The sequence below is a fragment of the Crocuta crocuta genome, unplaced genomic scaffold (genome assembly GCF_008692635.1).
Source record: "Crocuta crocuta isolate KB4526 unplaced genomic scaffold, BGI_CrCroc_1.0 scaffold130, whole genome shotgun sequence".
NCBI lineage: Eukaryota > Metazoa > Chordata > Mammalia > Carnivora > Hyaenidae > Crocuta > Crocuta crocuta.
This window is the reverse complement of record NW_027527920.1, coordinates 2,393,931-2,414,067: the sequence shown is the minus strand read 5'-3', so window position 1 is coordinate 2,414,067 and position 20,137 is coordinate 2,393,931. Positions and strand designations below refer to the sequence as shown.

Sequence of the window (20,137 nt, the reverse complement as noted above, 5' to 3'; positions counted from 1 at the left end):
ATACCCTTGGAGAGTGAAAAGAAACCTAGAATGTCAGGCAGGGTAGGTTCAGTGACACTGTGCACCTTCCTGTCCTTGAGCATAAAAATGAAGATGACTTGTATGTCAATCTTGTGACAATTTAGGTTCCCCAGAATCATAAGAAAAGTTAGACACTATGGCCAATAATTTTGTTATATACCACTAAAAAAAAAATCTTAACTTCCCAGTTAGTAACACAGAATATATTTAAGTATCACTTCTATTCATTTTGACATACTTAAAGATAAAATCTTATCCTAGTTGAAATTGTGAAGTACTTTAATTCTGTCCTCTCTTTTTGCTGTCATTTCTCATTTCCATGTACCAAGCAATTCAATTTTTCGTTTGTTTGTTTGTTCATTAGGGAGCCCTAGTCCTTGCCTTGGAGGAGGATCTTATGGTCTAGTAAGGGCCATAGAGGTATAAATAGATTCTTGCCAATAATTCTTCTTGTTTGCCCCAAGATGTCTAGTCCATGGTTTAAACAAATTTGTCCTGAACCTAAAAACAAACAATTTATTCCTTTTAAAAATACATTTTGGTAAAGGTGAGGAGGGCTAATGGAGATGGGACCATTTACATTTTTGGTGTTGTCTTTTCTCTCTCATAGCAGCTTTCCAGGCCTTTGCCATTTTCTTTCTTACCCAGCCTTCTGCATTTTTAGTCTGTAGATTAATTTCTCTTCTCTTATATAAATAGAATTTTTTCTTTTCACTAGATTTCTCCCTGTATTCCTCCAGATAAAGCAAAACAGAGGAGGGGTGCCTGGGTGGCTTGGTCGGTTAAGCGTCCCGACTTTCGCTTAGGTCATGATCTCACGGTTCGCGGGTTCGAGCCCCTCGTCGGGCTCTGTGCTGACTGCCAGCTCAGAGCCTGGAGCCTGTTTCAGTCTGTGACTCCCTCTCTCTCTGACCCTCCCCTGCTCACGCTGTCTCTCTCTCTCTCTCCCTCTCTCTCTCTCTCTCTCTCTCCTAGAAATAAATAAAAAATAAAATAAAATAAAGCAAAACAGAGGAAATCAGAGTCAGAAGTGCAGCAACAACTATACCTGCCCTTCTACCTCTTTAGAAGGCTAACCTTTCCGTCTGGCTTTGATCTTATCATAAATTTTGTGGGAAGTTGCTTCCATTATTTCATCTTTCATATCTTGAGTCTTTTCCTGTTATCATTGAGGGGTTTTGGTTGTAAACAAACTTGAAGAGCACAAGTGAAAACAACATTAAAGTTTGCGAATCCTCCATGAAGGCTGTGCATCCAGGAAAAGTGCCCAAATCATAGCGTCAAACTGATTCAGTGAACGTGCTGTTGCCATTGGACACAGGCATCACAGTTCATATCATGTTGGGCATGTGGTATCACAGTTAATATTTCTGCTCTTTTCAGCCTCTGAAAGCTGGATATATCCTTACCCTTTTGAAAGAATGAATTCCTCATTGAATCTTTGGCCACTATGCTTTTCATGGACTATAGGTCAGCCTACTCCTGCTAGGCATGAATCCTTCAGCAGGAGAGACTAGGAAAATGAGTTATTTTTTTCCCTTTTCTTTTTACGACAAGACTTTTTTTCGTTTTAGATTTTTTTATTATTACTGTTGAAATACAATATTATGTTAGTTTCAGGTTTATAACATAGTGATTCACTAATTGTGTACATTATTCAGTGCTAACCATGATAATGTCATCATATAATTTATTACATTATTGTTGACTATATTCCCTGTTGCTGTACTTCTCATCTCTATAATTTATTTGTTTTATAAATGGAAGTTTATACCTCTTAATCCCTTTCACAGATTTTACCCATTTTCCCCACCTGCTTCCCCTGAGTAGACATTTAAAAATCCAGCTTCTGTTTGCCTTTCTGTTATAATCTCTTTATATCTATATCTTTATTTCTACTCTCATATTACACCTTAGTAGTACACAACTTTCAAGGTGTCACCAAATTCATTTTTGTGTTGACCCAACTTTGCATCTGTTTCCTTTGTCTGACATGGGGCTTCTGTGCATATCTATGTAGGTTTTTAGCTGTAAAGCCCTAGGGAGCACTTTTGGAATTGTACTGTCTTTGGCCCATGCGGCATGCCTTTCTCTTTCTCTTTATCTTTTTTCCTAATTGTTCTTTAAGCTTTACTTCTAAGATGACTTTTCTTCTCAAGAAGATAATCACTTTTTCCTTTGCGTTTTTAAATGTATTTGATTTAATATTTCAACACTTTTTTTTTTTTTTTTTTTTGAGAGAGAGACAGAGAGAGACAGAACATCAATTCAGGGAGGGAGAGTTAGAGAGAGAGGGAGACACAGAATCTGAAGCAGGCTCCAGTCTCTGAGCCGTCCGCACAGAGCCTGACGTGGGGCTTGAACCCACAAACTATGAGATCATGACCTGGGCCAAGTCAGAGGCTTACCCAACTGGGAGCTACCTAGGTGCCCCAATATTTCAACACTTCTGTTAGAGTTGTTTGGGCATAAAACTATCTTACTCATCTTTCATTGCTAGCATAACAGAACTTCTAATCTGTAGTCAGTATTAAGTAAATATTGTAATCCAACCATTGTAGATTTTATTTTTTGTAATATGTATGTTATTTCTGAAAATTTTGACAAGTACACAAATCAGATTTTAGAATGTCAGGAGCTAGAGACAGAACCCCCAAGTCAAGCTTCTCTAGAGTTGCTAACAAGTACAAAATCAGTATCTCTTCTAGAAAGTGTGTATTAATGAGTTAACTGACATGTATGAGGTGAGAAATATAGGTGATCTTTGACTTACTGCTTTTAATGGGCAAGTGTAATCAAAGAATCTTAAAGGTTGATTTCAGTGCAGACTATGTTGCAAATAACTTTCCAGTTTTCATTCTGAAGGATTAACACCATTCACTGAATAGGTACTAGAACTTGCATGTTATTCTGATGGTATGAAACTTTCTTAGCTACATCACTAATGATACGTTGTTTTCACAGTTAACTTCTGGGATGTGAGAATAAATTTGGTTTGTCAGAAAGCAGGCTTTTGTCATGGAATTCATTACGCTTCTATATTGTAGTGAGTTTTTACTATTTAAACAGTTTAGGTGTTATTGGGGAACATCTATGGAAAGCAGCAAATGTACCATCTTATTATACTGTAGTGGTTAAGTACATGGGATCTCTGCTCCATTACCTCCTAGCTGGATGAACTTGGAGCAGTTTTCTCCATTAGTGACTTCATCTGAAGTTACTGTGTTGATCTTAGTCTTGCTACTTATCTTACTATTTCATACACTGCAGGAATGTTTTTGAACATCAGTTTTGTAGGAGACATTAAACAGAGGTTTAGTGATGAAGAACATCACAGAACAATGTATCATACACCATTTTTTTACCCTTCAGGTACTTAGAGATAAAGTTTTAAGGGAATACATAAAAGGTTATTTCTGGTTCGGGCAGGAAAGGATTTATTGATGAGATGTCATTTGATTGGACTTGGGAGGGCAGGTGGAGTGGGAACCTGGGCATGAATTTGGCCTTTTTTCCTACTAAGTGGAAATCTTTGAAGGTTGTTTTATGGAGAAATGTGATATAAGGGCATTACTGTAGAAAAAAATTGGTGACAGTATGTGCTGATTATCCATCAGCAGGATGACCCATTGGAAAACTATTTTAATAATCTAAATAAAAGGGAAATGTTGGCTTGACTTAGGATGGTGATGGTTAATTGAAAGCAAAGTATAGATGGAAGAGATGAGATGTTCAGGGGGAGTTTTACCTGTAACAGAGAGAATAGAAGGCTCTGGGAAACTTCTGGTAATTTGGACCATTCTATCCACTAAATACAATAGAGAAATCTCTATGATATTGGAACATCTTAAAAATTAAAAAAAATCAATAAATTTTAAAAATCAAAATCAAGAACATCAAAGAATTAATAAAATAGGAAGAAATAAGAGAATATGGAAATATAGAGAGATGAGCCAAGCATTCCAGCCTGTCTTGCCCCGGAAGTATATTCTGATCTAGAAGAAGTAGCTGAGAGACTGAGCTGTGAATTTTTTTTTTTTAATTTTTTTTTTTAATGTTATTTATTTCTAGAAGAGAGAGAGAGAGAGAGAGACAGCGTGAGCAGGGGAGGGTCAGAGAGAGAGGGAGTCACAGACTGAAACAGGCTCCAGGCTCTGAGCTGGCAGTCAGCACAGAGCCCGACGCGGGGCTCAAACCCACGAACCGCGAGGTCATGACCTAAGCGAAAGTCGGACGCTTAACCGACTAAGCCACCAAGGCGCCCCTGAGCTGTGAATTTTTTGTTGGCCCTTTGAGGGGGCAGGGTGGAGAGAAAAGTTGGAGTCTTAGGCCCACCAGGCATGAGGATTAGGTAAGGGCGCCTGGGTGGTGCAGTAGGTTGAGCATCTGACTCTTGATTTCCTCTCACCGTTTGTGGGTTTGAGCCCTGTGTAGGACTCTGTACTGTTAGTACCGAGCTTGGTTGAGATTCTTCCTCTCTGTCCCTCCCCTGTGTGTGTGTGTGTTCTCTCTCTGTCTCTGTCTCTCAAAATAAATAAGTAAACTTAACAAAAATGAAGTTCTGGAAGAATGAGGATTAGGTAAATCAGCTCTTCTGAAGATTGAAGATAATGTTCATGTCTCTCAGTGGTCCAGACAACTTGAAGCCACTCAGCTAATTAATTTAACAGTATATTGGAGAAAACTAAAGAGGTTTAATTTACTAAAAGATCAAACCAATATCTAAACTAAGTACATACACTAAAAGATGGAAAATACAGAAAAGTTAATAAACATAGAGGATATAATGAGAAGATCTCATTGAGTTTTAGGAGAGAAAGGCCCAGAGGCAATATTTGAAGATATAATGGCTGATAATTTTCCAGATTGGTAAAAGAAAAACATGCCACAGAATTTACGAAGCCTAACAGTTCCTATGCATAATAAACAATATTTCATTGATTCTAAGATAGTTTAATGTGTTTGAAATTTGAATGCATCTTTCAGATGATGGCACCTTAACAGTCAAACAGTATTAAAATATTGATTTATGTGAAAATTTTCCCCTTTTCACTTTCTGGTAAGATCATGAAATTTCAGCACCAAAGCATTTTAGATTTCATGAACTATGGTAAAAAGTCCATATTTTGGAGGGGGATGCATATTTTAAAATGTCATAGTACAACTACAGAAACAACAGCAAAAGTAGACAATCATAAAAGCAATAAGATACAAGGCAGATTACTTTCAAAAAGCAAAGATTTGTGTATATATGATGTATACAGAGAAAAAGCATAGGAAGTATACATTATATTCTTTTAGAGGAGAGCTGACTTCTTAACAGCAGCAGTGGAAGTAATTGTAAGATGATCCCTGAGTAGGTTCAAAGATAGTAAATGCCAATTTAGAATACTGTATTCATGGAAAATATTTTCATAAATAGTACTTTCTTTTAACATAAACACCTTTATGTTATAACTAGCCTTTGTATTTTTTAAGTCAACATTTTAAGTTGTGTCAATGTTGAAGTTTCAAGTATTCATAATTGTTATTTAATCAACTATTTGAATATTAAGGGGAAAAATTGGGGAATGCAGCCTAAGCTGTGCTCAGGAGCAGAGTGTATAACCTTAAATGCATATATAAGAAAAGTAGTGAACTAAGCTTTCATCTCATATCTCAAGTAATGAGCTAGATGTATCAAGATAGAAAACAAGCAACACAATAAATTTAGAGAAATTATAAGAACAAATAACAGAGCAGAATTTAGTAAAATAGAAAAGAAACCTAAAATAGAGTGGATCAAGCCAAAAGATGTTTTTTTAAAAGGCTAACAACATTGACACCTTGTTGAGATTAATCAAGAAAAAAGGCACAAATAACTAGTATCAGGAATGAAAAAGAATGTCCCTTTAGGGTGTGCCTGGGTGGCTCAGTTGGTGAAGAGTCCAACTTTCAGCTCAGGTCACGATCTCTCGGTTCGTGAGCTTGAGCCCCACGTTAGACTCTTTGTTGTCAGTGCAGAGCTCACTTTGCATCCTTGTCTCCCTCACTCTCTGCCTTTCCCCCGCTTTCATGCTTGCTTTCACTCTCTCAAAAAGAAACATTAAAAAAAAAAAAAAAGAATGTCACTTTGAATACTGCAGATATTTAAAAGCAATAATAACCTCATAAGATATTGCAGATAACTGTGTCAAAATTTGAAGTTTCACTGAAATGGATAGATGCTTAGAAATGTGCAATTTACTGAAATAGACGTAAGAAATAAATAGAAAACCTATACGGTCTATTACTATAAATTGAAATTTTCTATTAAGAAAAGTCTAAGTCCAGATGGATATACTGGGAAGTTCTGCCAACATTAAATGAGATAGTAACTCCAACTTTATATTCTCTAGCCTTGTATTCTTTTAGGAAACAAAACAAGGGTCGCCCACCTTCATAAGGCTGTTGCAACCTTGATTCCAAAACCCAAAGAAACATTACCTGCCAGTTTCTCTCATGTGCATAGATGCAAAAAATAAAACCCCAGATATTTGCAAATTAAATTCAACAATATGTAAAAAGAATAATAACCCAACCTTGCCAACTCTAATTTATCCCAGAAATCCTAGGTTGGTTTAACCTGGAACAATTCAATATGGTCACTTGAACAAATTTTAATGAGAAAAAACAGTTTCAGTAGATGCAAAGGAACAGTTGCTAAAAATCAGTAATCAGTCATGATCTTATTTATTTATTTTGAGAGAGCAGGAGAGGGGCAGAGAGAGGGAGAGAGAATCCCAAACAGGGTTGGTGCTACTAGCTCAGAGCCCAACACCAGGCTTGATCTCACAAACCATGAGATCATGAACTAAACTGAATTCAAGAGTGAGACACTTAACCTACTGAGCTATCCAGGCACCCCTTCATTCATGATTTTAAAAAGAAGCCATTAGCAAACTAGGCACAAAAGATAACTTTCTTGATGTTATCTTGATTTCCCTTTTAGATAGAGTTCAAAATATGTATATGTATTATTTTCACTTCTGTTTGACATAATACTGAAGAAGATTCTAGCCACTAGTATAATAAAAAAGTATCACAGTTGTAAAGGAGATGATAGGTAAGCAGTTCATATTCACTGATATGAATTGCATTCATAGGAAATCCAAAGGAATCTAGTTGTCAATGATTTTAGAAAGACATTGTAAAAATAAGGTGTTTTTTTTGTTTGTTTGTTTTTTGTTTTTTTTTTTTGTCTCTTAGTATTTACACACATCTCTGGCTCAGTAAATCCACTCCCAGGTATATACCCAATAGAAAGAAATATGCACATCTAAACTGAAAGTCATAGTGTGCTTATAGCAGCCTTATTCATAACAGCTCCTACCCACAAACAGTGCAAATGCCTATAGATAGATGGATAATTATGGTATATTTATATAACTATTCAACAATGAAAAATAAATGAGTTATAGCTACAAGTGACTCTATGGATGAATATTAAAAACCATCATCTTGAGGGGGTTTCCTGGGTGGCTCAGTCAGTTGAATGTCTCACTTCTGATTTCAGCTCTCAGGCCATGATCCCAGGGTCATGGGATTAAGTCTCACATCTGGCTCCATACTGAGAGTAGAGCCTTCCTAAGATATTCTCTCTCTCTCTCTCTCATTAAAAAAAAAAGGGGGGGGGCGCCTGGGTGGCTCAGTCGGTTAAGCTGCTTATGGATATTTATGCACGTTCTAGAATTGTCTTATCTCATAATAAAAATAGCTTTATTAAAACACATGTTTTAATGTGTTAAGGAAAAATAAAACCTTAAAAGAGAAGGTTCAGTTTGTCTTTGGATTGTTGGGGCATTAATAGTACCTTTGGGGGACTCCTGGGTGGCTCAGTCAGTTGAACATCCGACTTCGGCTCAGGTCATGATCTCGTGGTTCGTGGGTTCGAGCCCCACGTCGGGCTCTGTGCTGACAGCTATCTCAGAGCCTGGAGCCTGCTTCAGATTCTGTGTCTCCCTCTCTCTCTGACCCTCCCCTGTTCACGCTGCCTCTCTCTTTCTCTCAGAAATAAATAAAAACATTTTTTTAAAAAGTTCCTTTGGTTACCTACAAGTGAATCAGTGTATTGCCAAGACAGTTTTCTTACTGCTTTCCTAGGCTCCAGTATCAGGTCATCCTAAACTTAACTTTGACCATGTGAACTCATTTTATCAACCTCTACTGCTTTTGTGGTTCCTATGACATCAAAGCTATACTGACTTTTGAAAACCTTCCATACTTTTTACTCTATTTTATATGTCTGTACTTATTCCTCTACACTCTGTTAGGATGTGCTCACTCTGTGAGGTTGTGCTCACAGACATTGTGTATAATTCTGTACATCATATTACAACTAATATGATGCCCTTAGGATCCCCTTAATCTCTGAATTCTTAACACATTTACTGTTAGGTCATTTTAACACTTTGAAGTTAGTTGCTATTTTCTATACTTTCCTAACATTCTCCTCCCACCTCTTGTATATTTAGCATGTCATATTGAAGTAGTTATCTATGTTTTCCCTTCAAAGCCATTAACAACTGCCACAAACCACAGTTCCAAATATAGTTACTTAGTATGTAAGGGGACTATGTAACAATGGATATTACTTATATATTGTCTTGTATTTTGTTTTTCTTTTTATTTTTAATGTTTATTTTTGAGAGAGAGTATGCAAGCAGGGGAGGGGGAGAGAAAGGAGGGGAAACACCAAATCTGAAGCAGGCTCCAGGCTCAGAACTGTCAGCACAGAGCCTGATACAGGGCTTGACCTCACTAAACCCTGAGCTGAAGCACACGTAACCGACTGAGCCACTCAGGCAACCCCACTGTCTTGTATTTTGATTACTTATTTTTAATTTTAGCATAGCTACATCTTATATTTTTTATTTATTTGTTTTTTAAGATTTTATTTTTTTATTATAAATGTTTTTATTTATTTTTGAGAGGGCTAGCAGGCAGGTAGAGAGAGAAGGAGACAGCGGGCCCTGTACTGACAGCAGAAAGCCTGAATNGGGGAGTGAGAGAGACACAGAATCTAAAGCAGACTCCAGGCTCTGAGCTGTCAGCACAGAGCCCCAACACAGGGCTCGACTCCATGAACCGCGAGATCATGACCTGAGCTGGACACTTGACCAACTGAGCCATCAACGTGCCCCTAAAGATTTTATTTTTAAGTAATCTCTGTACCCAATTTGGAGCTGGAACTCACAACCCTGAGATTAAGAGTGGCGTGTTCTTCTAACTGAGCCAGCCAGGTTCCCTGCATAGTTGGATTTTAAATATACTTTTTTGTTCTGTAGGCTGTCAACATTTACAACCATCTCAACATTTACTTCCATTAAACATATTGAAACATTGTTAACAAAATAATAAAATGATACCATTTAAAATATTTTGTATGTATTTTTCATATTTCTCTTTTTAATTGGAATCAGATGCACTTTGCATGAATCACAAGTAGTTTGTTTCACTTACTAAGTTGTGCTGCTCATGTGTAGCAGGAGGAAAGCACCATTGAGTGAAGAAGAGGCTGTGGACATTTCCCCTGCACGCACGTATTTGGAGAAGCCACTGTCTTTGTTTTCTTAGAAGTAAAAAATAGATTTAAAAAATATTGGTTCCTGTCATTTTAGGGGCCATAGTCTCTTTTGAGAAAATAATAAAAGCTTTGGAACTTTTCATCAGGTGGAGAGGTACGGAGAAGAAACATGTAAATCAGTTTTAAAGGTTTGGATACTGTAACGTTCTTGAAGTTCGAGAGACTTTAGGTTAGAAGAATTTGGTAAATTGAAATAATCCTAATTGAGCCAGAGAACGTGGACAGCTACCTGTGAAGGGAATAATCATTAGCTTCTTTTTAAAATGTCTGGCATAGTTTCACATCTGCCTTAAAAGTTCATATGAGAATGAGGCTCATGGCAGGCTTAGTCAGTAGGGCATGCAACTCTTGATCTTGGGGTTGTGAGTTCAAGCCCCTCTTTGAATGTAGATTTTACTTAAAAATAAAATCTAAGGGGAAAAAAGATCATGTGAGGGTAAAACTGTATTCTTCAGAAAAGTCTTTAGATTAGCAAAATGTTGATAATGGTTGAAGTTGCATGATGGGTATGTGGGAATTCAATTTATTCTTCTTTTTTGACTTTTATATATTTAAAATTTTCTGTAATCAGTGGGGATGGGAGCCTTTGGGGAAAATGGCATAGATTATTGTGTGTCTGTTACAATTGTGCTAATTTAAGCCTAGAAAGAGTTATCGTACATCTGTTTCACTGAAGTTCGTTTCTTAATATACTTGTTTTCATCATGGCTCAGAACCAGAAAGCATAAAGCATGAGGGAACAAATGGCAGAAAGTTTCTCAGAAATTATGCAATAAGATAAAAAAGAATGAAACCTCGCCATTTGCAACAACATGGTTAGAGCTCCAGAGAGTATTATGCTAAGCAAAACAAGTCAGAGAAAGACAACGTATGATTTCACTCACATATGGAACTTAAGAAATAAAACAAGCGAGCAAAGGGGAAAAAAGAGAGGCAAACCACAAAGCAGACTCTTAACTACCTAGAACAAACTGGTGGTTTCCAGAGGAGAGGTGGCTGGGGGAATGGGTTAAATAGGCTATGAGGATTAAGGAGTACACTTGTGATGAACACCAAGTGAAATGTGGAATTGTTGAATCACTGTATTGTACACCTGAAAACTAATATTATACTGTATGTTGACTAACGGAACTTAAATAAAAACTTTTAAAAATTATGCAGTAAGATTTTTGTACTGCAACTTATTTAGTAGCTTCTTTGTCAAAGTGGTTTTTTGCTCCACAGTAGGCAAACTCAGGATCATGCTGTTTTATTAGGGTGTTTTCCCTGGTGGGAGAAGAGTCTTAGAGTCTCAAAAAGCATTTTAGAAAATACATGATGATGGGGCGCCTGGATGGCTCAGTTGGTTAAGCGTCCAACTTCAGCTCAGGTCATGATCTCACGGTTTGTGGGTTCGAGCCCCACGTCGGGCTCCATGCTGACAGCTAGCTCAGAGCCTGGAGCCTGTTTCGATTTTGTGTCTCCCTGTCTGTCTGACTCTCTCTCTCTCTCTCTCTCTCTCTCTCAGAAATAAAACATTTAAAAAAATTTTTTAAAAATACATGATGAGTATGTTTATTTAGCTATAAACCACATATAACGCATTACTATTACAATGAGAACTAAACTTATTTTTTAGATTATCAGGAAAAACCTCAAAATTAAAAAAATGTTTTTAAATGTTTATTTTTGAGAGAGAGAGCACACATGTGTGTGCGTGCAAGCAGGCGAGGTCGGGGGTGGGGGGGGCATGACAGAGGATCCGAAATGGACTCCGTGCTGACAGAACCATGAGACTCACAGACTGTGAGATCATCAACTGAGCCAAAGTCAGCTGCTTAACTGACTGAGCTACCCATGCACCCCAAATCACAAAACTTTTTTTTAATGTTTATTTATTTTTGAGAGAGAGCAGGCACAAGTGGGGTGGGGCAGGGAGAAGGAGAGACACAGAATCAGAAGTAGGCTCCAGGTTCTGAGCTGTCAGCACAGAGCCCCACACAGGGCTCGAACTCATGAGCCGTGAGATCTGGACCTAAGCTGAAATCAGACACTTAACTGACTAAGCCACCCAAAATCACAAAACTCAAATCACAAAACTTTGCAAGTTCTTATAGACATATGTAAGTCCTCATTAGACTTTTTTCCTAAGGAAGGCCAAAAGTCTTCCTTAGAAGAAAAGATTTTCTATTCCTAAATGCATCCTTTTCTTTCCCTAAGTTTTAGTTCTTTACCTGTTGAAGGTTCATATGTGTGCCAGTCATCTTATGTTCTGACTTTAGTCCTTCCTTTGAAAGAATACCATTAAAAACCACATTCTTCTTGAAAAGCCCCCTTTTTTAAATTTAAATTTTTATCAAAGTAACACAATTACAGTTTTTTAAAAGGTCTAATAGTTTTAAGGGTTATAAATGAGAACTGCTTTCTTCAGTAGTTCTTTTTTTTTTTTTTTTTTACAAATAGTTTATTGTCAAATTAGTTTCCACATAACATCCAGTGCTCATCCCCACGAGTGCCCTCCTCCATGCCTATCCCCCCTCCCCCCACATCCATCAGTGCTCAGTTTTTGTCAGCATTCAAGAGTCTCTCATGGTTTGCCTCTCTCCCTTTCCCCCACCATTTCCCCCCTTCTTCTCCTCCTTGTTCCTCAGTTAAGTTCCTCCTAATCCTCCTATACGTGCAAACGTATAGGATATTTGTCCTTCTCTCCCTGACTTATTTCGCTCAGCATAACACCCTCAAGGTCCATCCATGTTGCTACACATGGCCAGATTTCATTGTTTCTCATTGCCATGTAGTATTCCATGGTATAGATAAACCACATCTTCTTGATCCATTCGTCTGTTGATGGACACTTAGGCTCTTTCCATGTTTTAGCTATTGTGGAGAGTGCTGCTATGAACATTGGGGTACATGTGCTCCTATGCCTCAGCATTTCTGTATCCCTTGGATAAATTCCTAGCAGTGCTATTGCTGGGTCATAGGGGAGTTCTATTGTTAGTTTCCTGAGGAACCTCCACACTGTTTTCCAGAGGGGCTGCACCAGTTTGCATTCCCACCAACAGTGTAGGAGGGAGCCCGTTTCTCCACATCCTCGTCAGCATCTAGAGTTCTCTGGTTTGTTCATTTTAGCCACTCTGACTGGTGTGAGGTGGTATCTCAGTGTGGTTTTGTCTTCAATAGTTCTTAATAGCATGTCCATACTACCATACTATACTGTATCTACTGGCTTCTTTCTATGGAATATGGGTTTCTGAAACTAATGTCTGTATGTGGGAAAGCCTTCTCTCCTAGTCTATTTACTGTGGTTCAGTCTGACTGTTCTGAGGCTCCTTTGCATGCCCTATGGATTATTTTTGTTTTTCACTAATATGATCACAGTTCTTACTGTCCATATGATTTAAACAAACTTAAGCTATTCCTTTGTTCCTTTGACCTTTTGCCTAAGTATACTTTTTCTAAAATTGGAAAAATTACACCATTAGAAGCAGGTTAATGAGACCCAAAGAATAGTTGAACTTGCAATTCCTACAAGAGATGTTGGTGCCACAGACCTTTTTTCGCGTTTTATCAGAACTATAATTACTTAAGGTACAGAGTAATTGTGACTGTTCTGCCGCCTTTTGAAATTGAAGTCCGGCACTCATAAGATACCACACGAAAGTATTGAAGCAAAATGATTTGGTTATTTAGAAGTAAAAGTGTGCGCATATGCATGTTTATACATGGATATATATATATATATATGGGATATATATGGGATATATATATAATGTATCTTTATACATTATGTTATATATGTGTGCATTTTTATTCCCTCTCAGACTTAAGATAATTGACTTGTTATAAATATGTAATGGAAGCATTAAAAACCTTTAAGGAGTATTGAACTTTTAACAGCCTAAGAATATACACTAGAAAAGCCCATTATGTAACTTTAAATTAGTTTAACCTTTTTGCTTTTCTGACTCTGTTGTGAAAATAAGTTTTTCTTCAACAGTGGTCTGTTTATAAAGCATTCAGTCATAGGTGCTTTTAAAATAAACCCCTAATGGCAAAATTAAATATTGAAATGGCAAACAATGATGCCACAGTCATTCAAAATTTAAAAAGCAGCAGTATCCAGCTGTGTACCCTACCAGCACGTCTCCCCTCCCCACAATCAGACATAGTTCTTAGGCTGTAACTGTTAGTGCCTTGAAATTTAATTCAAATTGTTTGGTATATTTATGTCTAGCAGTCAAGTAAAATGAAAAACTTAAGATCTAGATATTCTGGAAAGTTGGCTGATTAAGTGCCAATTTGCTTAACTATATTTCTGCAAACATACTGAACAGAAGGAACCCTAGTGAGAGGAGAGGATTTAAAAATCTCTACTGAGAAACCTCTCAGTTGCCCTTCTAACAATCTTAATCTGGAGAATTCTAGGCCATGTGAGAGATGAGGTGGGGATACTGTTAATTATGCTCTTCCTGACTGAGGAAGGACTGCACCAGAGGAAAAACCACACTGCTCTTCTTCTTTTTATTTTCACTTCCATTTTTACTTTCATCAAATGAATAGTTTTCTCAAAAGGGTGGGTGGCAAGGGTTACAGGAAAAGAGGGAAGCAATGTCCCAGGATAAGCTTTGCAGCTATTTAGTAAAGTCATTGAAACAGAGAGAAACATGTGTTAACTGATTAAACAAGATACCTGAACTGCAGTGCTTCACACTGAATCGGTCTCTTTTCATTTTGGCCTGTTTGACATGAGGAAGGATGTATGTAAAAGCTAGCAAGCTAGCAGATAGTGACCAGGTAAATGGGAGTTAAGAATCCACCCATATTCTTGAGCAACGTTGTCCTTAGTAAAACAGTCATAACTAGAAAGAAGAAGTGGGGCTCAGTCAGTTAAGCGTCTGACTTTGGCTCAGGTCATGATCTCATGGTTTATGAGTTCAAGCCCCGAATCAGGCTCTGTGCTGACAGCTTAGGGCCTGGAGGCTGCATCAGATTCTATGTCTGCCTTTCTGTTCCTCCCCGCTGGTGCTCTTATCTATCTTTCTCTCTAAAAAATAAACATTAAAAAGAAATTTAAGGGACACCTGGGTGGCTCAGTTAATTGAGCATCTGATTTTGACTCAAGTCATGAACTTACTGTTGGTGAGTTCAGGCCCCGCATCAGGATCTGTGCTGACAGCTCAGAGCCTGGAGACTGCTTTGGATTCTGTGTGTGCCTCCCTCCCTCCCTCCCTCCCTCTCTCTCTCTCTCTCTCTCTGTCAAAAATAAAGATTAAAAAAAAATTTTTTTTTTTTAATTTTCTTAAAAAGAAGAAGCTTCTCTGTTTTCTTAAGGAGATTGAAGTACACATAGACTTCCTGAGATAAGGGATCAAAGGTGAATTGATAAAACAACAGAAGAAGATAAACCTGGAAGCTGAGGAAACTAAGAAAAAAGGGACAAGTAATAATCCTGCAGAACTTAAAATCACATTGGGATTAGCAAGAAAACAGAGCATATACTCTGGCCAGTAGAGCTACGTACAACAAGAAAAAGACAAAGAAGGAATTAGCAGATGCTAAACAGGAGGACAAATTAACATGGACTGGGTACAAATCCACCAGGACACAGTCTTAATAACTAAAAAGAATCTTGAAGTAATTGAGGTCTGAATGGCATTTCAAACAAGAAAGGTGAATGCTAAGATAAAGCCCAAAGAACTACTAAATTTCACGAATGAAGAAAGAAAACAAAATTACATGTATCAGGTGAAAAAGGACTTGCGTTATAAAATGAGAAAAATTAGTTTGACCACAGACTTCAATAACAACGGGTATCAGAAGGAAATGAATATTGTCTATATAAAGAAAGCTGAGAGATGGGGGTCAGATTTTGGCCAAAGTAAGCATTTGAATTATATGTAAGTAATTAGGTAATCAGGTTAAGGAACAAAAAATAGCTTTTATTATCTTGAAAGAAAAGGTATATAATATAAAAACAATGTAATTAGTGAAACAATTATATAAAATGATAATCAACTAGGAAAAGCTCTAGGAATTTCCAGACAAAACCAGTGTTACATGTCGGGTCATATAACATAAGGACACTGTTTAAAGTTGAGAACTTTTAAGAAATAGGATTGTTGTGCACCTAGATGGCTCAGCCGATTGAGCATCCTACTCTTGATTTTGGCTCAGGTACTGATCCCAGGCTTGTGGGGTTGATCCCTGTGCTGCCTCCTGGAGCCTGCTTAGGAATTTATCTCTCCCTCTCCCTCCACACCTCCCCTGCTTGCATGTACACACACTCCCTCCCAAAAAAAGAAAGAAAGAAATAGGTGTAAGTACTGATTTTGTTACGTTGAGTGAAAATAAATTAGATTTCAATATTTTCCAGATAACCATTACAGAGTCATTGGTAGACCATGTAATCAGTAAAAATAGAACAGAAGGAAACCAATTTTTTAAATGTTACGTTTCTTGTAAAATGGAACTTAAATAAAAGAAAAAGATTTCTAGGCCCACTATGTCTAACGGTATGAATGGATTCTTAAACTTTCCATTCTGTTTACCGGGGCAGTATTTGAAAATTCTCTGAAGACTTCTAGAATGGGTCAAAAAGCTGATAAACCCATTATAGCCTTTAAGAAACCTGTTTAAAGCCGGGGCACCTGGGTGGCTTAGCCGGTTAAGCATCCAACTCTTGGTTTTGGCTCGGGTCATGATCTTACACTTAGTAACTTCAAGCCCCACCTTGGGCTCTGTGCTAACAGCCTGGAGCCTGCTTGGGATTCTCTCTCTGGTTCTCTCTCTCTGCCCCTCCCCCCTTGCTCACTCTTTCAAAATAAATAAGCTTAATAAAAAAAAAAATGCCTAAAGCAAAGGAATTCAGATTTGCTATGTGGATTATCTTTAAGACATTACATGAAGTCAGTTGCTCTTTAAAAAACAATTGAGCGAGCGGCGCCTGGGTGACTTAGTCGGGTAAGCGTCCGACTTTCGCTTAGGTCATGATCTCGCGGTTCGTGGGTTCGAGCCCCGCGTCGGGCTCTGTGCTGACTGCCAGCTCGGAGCAATTGAGTGATTATAATAAGATTCTTCTAGACACAGGTGCTACAACAATAATGAAATAGAACTGATGGGATTTACATCCCAGCAGAGAAAGCATAAGTGATTATGGAGTTCGTCACGTGGTAAGTATTGTGCAGGAGTACAGAGTTCCATGAGGATGTTATACAGGGAACCTTACCTAATCAGTGGGGGAGGATCTGAAGGTTAAACTGAGACCTGATGGTTGCAGGTAGTCTGTGGGGTAGTTGAAACACCCTTCAGTAAATAGTCATTTAGATTAAAATGAAATGGAATCCCTGCTTTCTTCCTTAATACACAAAAATAATTTCCTTGTGAATCAGCAGTTTTAATGGAAACAGTTTAAGCTTAAATAAGTCATGGGTGAATTTTTATAATCTTTAGGAATAAAGATCTTGCAAAGCTTGGTATGAAATGCAGAACTCAACAACAGAATTCTATGGTCAGTATGCGTACATAAAAATTGAAAGTGACAAACACCATTAAACAAGTTAAGGGCAAGTTAGAAACTGGGGGAAGAAAGCAAGCCATGATACAAAGGGTTATTCTTCCTGTTGATATACTGAACTCATAAATTAATGGTAAGATCTTCACAGAAAAATACGTTTGGCCTCACTGATAAAGAAATGTAAGTTAAGTCTAGATATTCCCCCCCTATCAGATGGGCCAAGGTTTTAAAGTAGAATTGCTTATATGTGGAACATCTAACTAACTGTCCCTTAGTATAAGGCTGGTTAGGTAAATCATTGTATATAACTACAGTGGAATATAATGCAACAATTAAAAATAACGTTCATTGACAAAGATCTCTTAACATACTGTTTACTGAAGGTTATTAAATCTGGAGTAGCTATTATTTATATGAAATTATAGACCCATGTCTGCCTGTGTATGCAGAGATTGCTGTCTAGAATGATCACCAAAGTATTAGGAGTTAGTCATTTCATGTAGTTAAGTTTAATGGCAGAAGTTTGTCTCTTGTGAGCATGAATATATTTTCTGAAAACAAGGTGTGTAATTGGTTTACCTGTTCATATTTAGTGTTAGCTTCATACGCTTTCTGCTTTTTGAGTAAAACTTGACATCTTAGGTTTTCTCAGAATAATTAGTAGGAAAGCATTTGATTTTCTGCTCTATATATTTTGATTAGCTGAATCATCAGTAATAACTTTAACTTTGTATGAGTTCTCCTTTTATAATGTATGTACGTTTTGATTAATAATTTGATCATTTTGTTGAAACGTACTATAATCAAAGTATTTATAAAAATATATTTATTAGTCTAAGGAGAGTGATTTGTTCTCATTTGAGTGATTTTCCTGGAGATACATAGTATGTGCTTTGACACAAAGCATGAACAAGACCTGCATTAAAAAAAAAATGGAACTCTCTTTTGAGCATCACTTATTTTTTCACTTGAGAACCTCCTGTTTGTATGTAAAGAACACTGTAGTTACTGATACCTAGGTTTTAAGCAAAAAAGTAATTGAACAGATTTTTGATTTATATTTTTGTTAGTTTATTTGATTCATAGATTGCAAGTTTTTGTATCTATTGTTTGTCCTCTAGAATATTAAGATATTTTGGGAGGCCAACAACCATGTGTTATCTGGATTAATGTGAAATACTGTGCTAAGTATTTGTCACTGTCTTCTGTTAAGAAATTTGCAATTCACTTGAAGCTCTGTAGATAATACTTGGCATTGTGCTCTTGATATTTTAGATGGTACTACTTATGTATATTTAGAACCCTATTGAAACCTACATGAAAAGCTAATATATAGATTATTTGATATAAAAACATTTTAAGGTATAGTTTTTTGTTTCCTTCTTCCTCCACTTTGCTAGTTAATTAAAAATTACTTTAAGAGAATAATTAGAAAGCAAATATATTTTGTAGAATGAGACACAGTAAATGATTTGCCGGGTAAGATATGCTTTGTAGGTAGTTTTCTTGCTAATATATTTAAGCTGGTGTAATTAAAATTCTTAATAAAATTGTGTAAAATATAGCCTAGCCTTTAAAAATACGATTACTCTTCATAAGGTACCACCAGAGATAGTAATAATTTTCCTTCTTAAGTTTTACTTACAGTACTATTAAAATACTAATAGCCTAATCTCCCAGGATAAAAACAAAGTAAAGACCAAAATAGCACAAAAGCTCAATCTGCTTTCATACACAAACCTCTATTTTGCTACAGTTTATAGTCATACACCTCATTTCATCTGAGCAAGAAAAGGTTATAATTTGGGTTTATTTTAATTCAGTTCATTGCTGTTCCCTATAGAAAATCAGGTTTTTGGAGAGCTCTAACAGTGTGCTATTGCTGGGCTCTCATCCTTTCTGTTTAAATAATGCAGGTACTTTGATGGAAACCTGGAGAAGCTCTTTGCTGAGTGTCATGTAATTAATCCAAGTAAAAAGTCTCGAACACGCCAGATGAATACAAGGTCATCAGCACAGGATATGCCTTGTCAGATCTGCTACTTGAACTACCCTAACTCGGTGAGTATCTGGTAGTTTAAGGCTAGCACTGACTCTCAGTTTCAGAGGGTAAATCAACTTTCATTATTTATATATTTTAATGTTTTTACTTACTTCTGAGAGAGAGGGAGACACAGAATCTGAAGCAGACTCCAGGCACTGAGCTAGCTGTCAGCACAGAGCCCGATACAGGGCTCGAACCCACAAACCGTGAGATCATGACCTGAGCCGAAGTCGGACACTTAACCGACTGAGCCACCCAGGTGCCCCAACTTTCATTATTTAAACAAAGGAAGATATGGGAATTTGGGATTGTATTGTAGTAAAACAGTAACCTATCAGAATATTAAGGATAAAGGAAAGGAAGAGAAAGAATAGAGTTTGTTCTTTCCCCCTCCTCCCTTGTTTGCCTTTTAAAGCAGTAACTTGTCCAGGTTGTTATTACACACCTAAATCTATTCTGAGTTCATTTTACTGTCATGAGAGAGCAGTTTAATAGGTGAGCAGTGAGTAGACTATTGTTTCATCCAAAATAAAACACATTTAAAACTAACATTTTAAAATAAATATACAAAACATTTATATCTCTAGTAGTATTTTACTACAGAGCTTTCAGGATTTTTCATAACAAAGATTTTCACTTATACAGGTCCATTCTAACGGAGAGTCTTCAATATAGCAAGTGGTAAGAGAGTTGGAACAGACACTAGGACCAGTTAACTGAGGTTTCTCTTCAGTAAAAGTATACCTCTTAAAACCTGTTGAATTTAGCTGATTTACTTTGGCGTGTCTAGTTAAGATTTTTAGGCTTAAACATAATCTTTCTATGAAGTCCTTACTTTTGTGGCATAAATGTATTTAGTCTCTTGGAATTCACCTCTAAGATGTTTCAAGGTATCTAAGAAATAATTTAATTATATAAAAATAACTTATCGTATTCGTATTCTTTGCTTTAATAGTTAAGCAACTCTTTCTAA

The 20,137-nt window shown here is 36.9% G+C and overlaps 1 protein-coding gene across 1 annotated transcript in view; it reads left to right on the top strand.

Annotated features, from left to right (window-relative positions):
* Window positions 1–20,137, top strand: part of ARIH1 (ariadne RBR E3 ubiquitin protein ligase 1) — a 111,157-nt gene that overhangs the window by 48,715 nt on the left and 42,305 nt on the right. The window contains 1 exon segment of the mRNA XM_077746075.1: window positions 19,037–19,181. Within this exon segment, the coding sequence (XP_077602201.1) occupies window positions 19,037–19,181 (145 nt within the window).